An 8,600-nucleotide genomic window follows, 5' to 3' on the forward strand; every position below is an offset into this window, starting at 1 on the left:
GAGGCCAAATCTCCTCGTTATCATACCAAAAGAGTTAAGCCCTTGCTCAAAAAAAAAAAAAAACCCAACTCATACGACCAACTTCACACAACAACAGCCAGGCGTTCATGAGAACAAATGCAATCACAATGACACGGCCACTCTGCTTTTTTTTTTTCCCGTGTCTTTTAGCAAATGCAAATAACAGCTCACCGTGATGGGATTTTCTTTCGCAGCTCTCACTAATTCCACCTTTGTTCAACTCGCGTGCAGGCAGTAAGATTGACATGCAGGTCACGTGAGAGTCCACGGCTAATTCTTTTTTTTATTTCGGATGGAAAAAAAAAGTTGAGAATAGATTTGCAATTGTTAAAAGGGTATGACAGCCTGGAGAACCTTGAAAAACACAACAGTCTGTTAGATGCAGAGCTCAGCATCTCATTGAAGGATGCTTATAAGGTCTAATCCTGGTGAATGTAAATCAGATGGATGGTAAAGTTAAAAAAGTGATGCCCAAATGGATGCTCAGAGAAGTGAGATATCTCCAATATCCTTACACCTAAAAATAAATTAATTAATTTAAAAAAAAAAACTTAAGGTACACTACAGGTGCATCTATATTAGCTTCATACTGTATCCAAACAAATCACTGTCCATTTAGGTACCTGAAATCAATTTAAAGACCTTCGAGAGTATATATTTTATATGTCTAATATAGTCTGGCTTCCTGTGGGAAGTAGTGGCTCAGCTGGTTGGTTTTGGGGGTGCTACTTGGAAGCTCAGGGGTTCGAATCCCTTCACTCATGAGCTGTTGTGTCCTTGGGCAAGGACTTTAACCCTTTCGACTCCACGTCGAAGTGGAGGAGGGATGTAGAAAAAAGAAGGCTCTTTGATTTAACCCTTTTTATTTTTAAGTTTTCAGAGTAAAGCTTTTAAGGTGGACGACACTGCACCTTTCAAAGTGAAGGTGTGCACTTAATGTTACCTTATCAGCAACATGGTATAGTTTCTCTGAGAGTCCAGCAAACAGAAGTGCAATAGGCAAGTCGAGCTCAAAATTCATCCCTGTTCTTCAAAAAAAAAACCTGCAAGAGTAAGAAGTTTGTGCTATATATATATCAAGTTTCAAGTCAAGTTTATTTGTATAGCGCTTTTAACAATAAACATCGTCGCAAAGCAGCTTTACAGAATTTGAACGACTTATAAAATGAGCTAATTTTATCCCTAATCTATCCCCAATGAGCAAGCCTGCAGCGATAGTAGCAAGGAAAAACTCCCTCAGACAAAATGAGGAAGAAACCTCGAGAGGAACCAGACTCAAAAGGGAACCCATCCTCATTTGGGCAACAACAGACAACATGACTATAACATTAACAATCCCAACATAAAGTCAGCTTCGTTGATGCTATAAACCCCCCACCGATGGAAACCCAAGCGCAAAACCGTTCACGACAACCGCAGTCCCAAAGTCAGCAAGTCAACACCAGTCCCCAGCCACAAAAACACCACTGCAAGAGTCCAGAGCGTCCTCCAGGCGCGACCCCCAACTGTCCACATGGGGCCGCCCTCCACAGGAGTGATGCAATGAGACTCCAACCAGACACAGGGCACCAGGATGGATCAGGCAGGTCCGAGGAGCAGAAGAGGTCAGCATCTCGATCCCAGGACTGACATGTAACTCGGGGGGGGACACAGGTTTGGTATGATAAGGAGGAGATTTGGCTTCTGTCAATCTCATTTTGGGAATGGGAATGGGGGAGCGACACCCCTGGAACCAGGAGTGTGTGTGTGTGTGTGTCCCCGTGCACGCAGAAGAGGGTTTAAGGATGGGTCTCTGGCGCACGTGCGCACCTGTCCGTAACCTCCTCTTAACTCTTGTGCCATCACTTCACTCACTAATTGCTCCTTAACACAGTTCACAACTCATTAGTCGGACTTCCTCTGATGCAGATTTGAGAGAGGCTCGAAGACTGTCTTCGTTAACGCGCCACTGCATCATTACACACACACACATATATATATATATATATATATATATATATATATATATATATATATCATCTCATTATCTCTAGCCGCTTTATCCTGTTCTACAGGGTTGCAGGCAAGCTGGAGCCTATCCCAGCTGACTACGGGCGAAAGGCGGGGTACACCCTGGACAAGTCGCCAGGTCATCACAGGGCTGACACATAGACACAGACAACCATTCACACTCACATTCACACCTACGGTCAATTTAGAGTCACCAGTTAACCTAACCTGCATGTCTTTGGACTGTGGGGGAAACCGGAGCACCCGGAGGAAACCCACGCGGACACGGGGAGAACATGCAAACTCCACACAGAAAGGCCCTCGCCGGCCACGGGGCTCGAACCCGGACCTTCTTGCTGTGAGGCGACAGCGCTAACCACTACGCCGCCCACATATATATATATATATATATATATATATATATATATATATATATATATATATATATATATATATATATATATATGAGAGAGAGAATATATGCATAAGTTATTATTTTGTTCCCACAATATTTTTTTAATCACCTTTTGGTATTTTAGGAACTTTGGGCACTTGATCCCACTTATCCCATAAATCACTTGTGTGCGCAAAAGATAAATAACATTATTTTTCCAAAAAAAAATCACCTTTCAGGACACTAGAGGCTCTGCACATTATGTGTCTATACGCACAGAGGAATTTTAAACTTCCTTGTCTCTCCCGTGATGGTGGCAGATGGATTTTCTCCTCTTTGTCCTTCTGCTGAACGGCAAGTGTTTGTCCTGCGGATGGAAAAGCGCATGAAAGGGGCTGTGAGGAACAAAATCTCCTAAATACCCGTGACGAACCTGATCGCTCCCTAAACGCATTTTAATATGAAGCCCACCACCCCCTCCAAAAGCGCCCTGGCCGATTCATCGACCATCTTGGTTGGGTGAAAAGAGTTATACCGGTGATCGTGGCAGACACAAAGGAGCGCATGCGGAGCGGCTTCATTATGGTCCACTTAGGCGCGTCTGTGTGTGTGAAAGCGCTGCTGGGTGTCTAAAGCCTCCAATGGGAAACCCTGCCATGCTATTCTATCCATGGCGTTAACGAGGCCTTCATATGCCTTTGATATAATCTGACTATAGAGATCTTTTCTGAATCTCGTGGGCGCTTGGCCTAAATCCTATTGGTAACGGGGTGTTTTTGTTCACCTGGCATAGCAGGCGGATGGGTGAAGGGAAGGGAAGGGAAGGAGGAGGCGCGCAGCCAGTGACATGCATCATGCATGCTAAACGAGCACAAGTACAGAGATTTCAGTGGCGAATTACGATTCAGCTCACACGACGTCTCGTGAGCTCAGGATTCTTGTAGGAAATAATCACTTTATTTATATAGGGGATCTTGTGGCGCACAACTTTGCGCCACCATTGCGCACTCCGGTCCGGCACGCGAGAAACCAAAAAAAAAAAAAAAAAACTACACACACACACCAATATTAGTTGCAACATGTCGGGTTCTCAAAAGAAAAAAAAAGCTTTCTTCTGCTAAAACAGGACTGAGTTCGGATTCAAACCCACACCGACTTGAGCACAAGAGACACTAGTGCATAAGACCTGGAGGAAAAAAAGTATCCTATAAAGCATTGTATGTTGTTGTGCCAAATCCATTACAATCTCTAAATAGGCTTAGGTGTCTTTTAAAAGTCCTCTTTTGTCTATTCAAGGCGAGGATTGGTCACAGTGGAGCTCATTTGCATGCGCGCGTCTATAAACGGGGCCGCCACTGCAGTTTTCTGGAGTTGCTGTGGCGAAGCGCGCACTGGAGAGGCACACACACACACACGCACACTTTATCCAAAGACAATAGGATTGAACTTGATTTGTGTAGTTTGGAGATATTTATATTGGAGTGGAGTGACAGATCAGTCACTATGGGGAGGAATGCAGGTGGTCACCGGTGGATGTTCTTTTTCACCTTGCTGTCTTTGCCCCTGCTGCCGGTCCGAGCGGCGGGAAGGACCATGAAATACGAAACGTACGAAGAGGACGCACCGGGTACAGTCATCGGAAACCTGGCCAAGGACATGTCCTTAAGTCCGTCCGTGAGCTCCAAGACTAATTTCAGGATGATGAAGCAGGTCAACGCATCTTTTGTTCGGCTCAGAGAAAGCGACGGGCAGCTCACTGTAGGAGAGAAGATCGACAGGGAGAGAGCATGCAAGCACTCTGCTCAGTGCGTCCTTGCCTTCGATGTGGTGAGCTTCTCGAAAGACCAGTTCAGATTGATTCACGTCGAAGTCGAGGTGAAGGACATCAATGACAACGCGCCCGAGTTTCCCAGGAAGGAGTCTACGCTGGAAATTTCAGAAAACACAGCACCGGGCACCAGGATACCCGTCGATGTGGCTGTAGATGAAGACGTGGGTACGAATTATATTCAAAGCTACCAGATCTCAGTGAACAGCCACTTTACGATTGACGTGCTGAGCAGGGCGGATGGGGTTAAATATGCGGAGCTGGTCCTAATGAAAGAGCTGGACAGAGAGACACAGGCATCATACGCGCTGGAGCTTGTAGCAACGGACGGCGGAAATCCGCCCAGGTCCGGCATCACCAAGATCAACGTCAAGGTGAAGGACTATAATGACAACAGCCCTGTTTTCGAGCGCAGCCACTTTTCAGTGGAAATACCCGAGGACGCGCCAGTCGGCTTTCTGCTTCTGGATCTCAGTGCAGTGGATCCGGATGAAGGTCTGAACGGAGAAGTGGTGTACGGGCTGGGTAACCAGGTGCCCTCGGAGATCAGGCAACTTTTCCGTGTAGACCGCAAAACCGGGCGCATCACACTCGAGAGCCCGATGGATTACGAGAGCAAGACGACGTACGAGTTCGACGTCCAGGCGTCCGATCTGGGTCCGAGTCCGAGTCCGCCGGCTATCTGTAAAGTGGTCGTTCAGGTGCAGGATGTGAATGACAATGCGCCAGAGATCACCATTACGCCGATGACGTCCATGGCTGCAGGAGTTGCGCACGTGACCGAAGCAGCCGCCAAGGACACGTTCGTGGCTCTGATCAGCACTTCGGACAGGGACTCAGGAGTCAACGGGAAGGTCCACTGCACCCTCTACGGCCACGATCACTTCCGGCTCCAGCAGGCGTACGAGGACAGCTACATGATCGTCACCACGGCGCCGCTGGATCGGGAAAAAATAGCCGAGTATAACCTGACAGTGGTGGCCGAGGACCTTGGCTCTCCACCGTTCCGCACCATCACCCAGTACACCGTCAGAGTGACTGATGAGAACGACAACGCGCCAGTCTTCAGCAAAGCCGCCTATGAAGTGTCTCTGGTCGAAAACAACGCACCGGGCGCGTACATCACCACGGTCGTGGCGCGCGACCCGGACACCGGACCCAACAGCAAAGTGAGCTATAAACTCGCTGAAACCTACGTGATGGGTTCTCCGGCATCAACGTTTGTCTCTCTAGATCCCGCCACTGGATCTCTTTACGCACTGAGAAGTTTCAATTACGAAGTTCTCAAGCAGCTCGAGTTGCGCGTCCAGGCGAGTGACGGTGGCGCGCCTCAGCTGCACGGCACCGCCACCATCAACCTCAAAATAGTGGATCAGAACGACAACGCTCCTGTCATCACCCATCCAGTGCTCAGTAACGGCTCTGTAGACGTTCTCCTGCCTAAAGAAACCCCATCCGGGTACGTTGCGACGCAGATAAATGCCAGAGACGCCGACGAAGGCATGAACGCCGAGCTGTCCTACCAGATGATCTCGTCCGAAACCAGCGCGCTTTCGATCAATAAGGTGAACGGAGAGATCTATGTGACCCGTGAAGGCGCCTACGACGTAGGAGAGACGTTTAAAGTCACGGTAACGGTGAGCGACCACGGCAGACCATCTCTCACTTCTACAGCCACCATCCGCTTCACAGTGGTCGCCGGGGCCCCCAAAGGAGACCGCAACCTCTTCAGGAACGCTGGCAGTGAGGATGAAGTTCACGAGTGGGATGTGTCCGTGGTGATCATCGTGGTTCTGGCAGGAAGCTGCACGCTGTTGCTTTTGACCATTATTTTAATAGCAACCACCTGCAATAAGCGCAAACTAGACAAGAGGCACGATGGATTCGGAGATGAAAAGGAAGACGACCGGAATGTGGACGTCGAGAAGAATAACAGTGACCCACTGATTCCGGTTCACAGTGAAAACGTGTTTGATGTGCAGCCCTACTCAAATAAACCCGCTTTTTCCGGATCCGTGCAGGTCGGAAATGATGAGTGCTGCAGCTCTGAGGATGGAGTCCATACCTCGTATGAGGCTGAGGACAAAAGCCACGGAGCAAAATTAGATGTGAGTCTGTTTTGTCATGTTTACGCTTTTATCAGCTTGTATTCTGAAGTGCAGCACATGAGGTCGGTTGATGTTTCTGTTCTAATATGAACAAAGGCGATTCTAGAGTCTGTTGTGGCCCCAAGCAAAAAATTTCCAGCGGGCCCTTCTGACCAGTGTTCATCACCAATATGTTATAAATAATCTGACACCAACGAAAAATGTATGAAACCAAAGTTTTTTTAAATTCCAAATGTGAAAACACAATGGTAAAGAACAATAAAAAACAAAATAAATAAGCCCTCGGGCCCCTGTGCTAGGGGGCCCCAAGCAGTTGCCTGCCTTGCCTGTTCACAAGCTGCGCGTCTGAATATGAAATCACTCAACTGTGCTGGACTCTGAGTTATGCACCTCTGCTTTATAGCTTACTTTATGCTTTTGTGCGTATGTGTGTGTGTGTTTCATACAGGGATATTTAACACTGCCTGGATATGGCAAAGAGGCTGTAAGGCCAATTACAATATGGAAGGGCAACTCGTATACAACCATTTCAGCACGAGATCCTCAGTTCAGTGGGAAGGACAGTGGCAAAGGGGACAGTGACTTCAACGACAGCGATTCGGATATAAGCGGAGATGGCCTGAAAAAGGACGGACACCAAAACAGCACGCATGATGGTAAAGTCAATGAGCGTATTATTTTCTTTCAATTCATCCAGTCCTCAAGGAGGTCCATCCATATCTATAGCTGTATTTATATTTTTCACACATTTCACACCTGTCTTAGATTTGCGTTCGAGTGGAATAGAAATATGGATGGATGTGATATCCCATAGACTGGATTGAAAACTTCTAGGCTAATCAGATAAACAAGGCGATGGTAGGTCAGTGGTCAGAGGCTCAAGACATTTTTGGGCCCTTGAGCAAGATCTTTAACCCGCTTTGCTCCAGGGGTGCTGGATCATAGCTGACCCTGTGCTCTTCCTAACAAGCTGGGATATGTGTAGAAAAGAATTTCACACTGATGTTTTATATAGGCGGCACGGTGGTGTAGTAGTTAGCACTGTCGCCTCACAGCAAGAAGGTCCGGGTTCAAGCCCAGTGGCAGACAAAGGCCTTTCTGTGCGGAGTTTGCATGTTCTCCCCGTGTCCGCGTGGGTTTCCTCCGGGTGCTCCGGTTTCCCCCACAGTCCAAAGACATGCAGGTTAGGTTAACTGGTGACTCTAAATTGACTGTAGGTGTGAATGTGAGTGTGAATGGTTGTCTGTCTATGTGTCAGCCCTGTGATGACCTGGCGACTTGTCCAGGGTGTACCCCGCCTTTCGCCCATAGTCAGCTGGGATAGGCTCCTGCGACCCTGTAGAACAGGATAAAGCGGCTAGAGATAATGGATGGATGGATATATAAAATGTGTGTATGTGACAAATAAATGCCTCTTCTTTATAATATTTATTGTGACTAAAAGACACTTTTTTGTGTGTGCTCTTTGTTCCAGCTCTGTGGGCTTGCACAAGCGAGTGCAGGATCCTCGGCCATTCAGACCGCTGCTGGAGTCCAAACGCCACCAGGATGAACAGCAGCTCCAGACAGCATCTGTCCACGTTTGCTAAGACAGGCTCACTTCCAAGAGACACTCTCAAAAGAGAGAACAATTCCCAGGCACACATCCCCAAAACAGTGGGCTTGCAGAGTGTTTATGAGAGAGTGCTACACCAGGAATATGTCGTCATTCCCCCACCTCAGCCTAGCAGGGTGCAAGATATCAATGATGTCACAATCCCAGTGTATTCTCCCACAACAGCACGCTGTTCCACAAATGAAGACTAAGGGATTCGAAATAACATGTCTCTCTAAAAATAAATGTATATGGCCAGATGAAAATGTATAAGTATTTGTCTATTTAAAAAAAAAAAAATCAGTGTTGCTCTCAATTTTAGGACAATTTTAAGCAATCACCTGATCTTGTTGGAAATCTTGTATATATATTATTCAAGTTTGTAAATACAGAGTCTATTTTTATATTGATAAGTAAAACAAAGGTTATTGGAGATTATATACTTTATATTAAAAGCATGTCCTTTATTTAAAAAAAAGACCCTTTTCATGGTCAGAAACCCTATCAAGTTGATAAATGTGCAAACATTGAATGTGAGATGTAACTTTTTGATTGATTTCTCCCACTGTGTTATAAAAATAAACATTGAAAATCGATTCTCTGGAGTCCCTTTCAGGCTCACTGAAATGAAATCTTTTTTTTTCTCCTTTCTAAAGCTGATATGTA

At 46.6% G+C, this 8,600-nt stretch overlaps 1 protein-coding gene across 1 annotated transcript; it reads left to right on the forward strand.

The window, feature by feature from the left end:
* The first annotated feature begins 3,907 nt into the window (after positions 1-3,907).
* Positions 3,908-8,146, forward strand: si:ch211-199f5.1 (protocadherin-8). The gene is made up of 3 exons (XM_060899497.1): positions 3,908-6,340; positions 6,789-6,996; positions 7,815-8,146. Exons 1-3 carry the CDS (start codon positions 3,908-3,910, stop codon positions 8,144-8,146), a joined length of 2,973 nt encoding a protein of 990 aa, XP_060755480.1.
* The last annotated feature ends 454 nt before the right edge of the window (positions 8,147-8,600 follow it).

The sequence above is a fragment of the Neoarius graeffei genome, chromosome 18, assembly GCF_027579695.1.
Source record: "Neoarius graeffei isolate fNeoGra1 chromosome 18, fNeoGra1.pri, whole genome shotgun sequence".
NCBI classification, from domain to species: domain Eukaryota; kingdom Metazoa; phylum Chordata; class Actinopteri; order Siluriformes; family Ariidae; genus Neoarius; species Neoarius graeffei.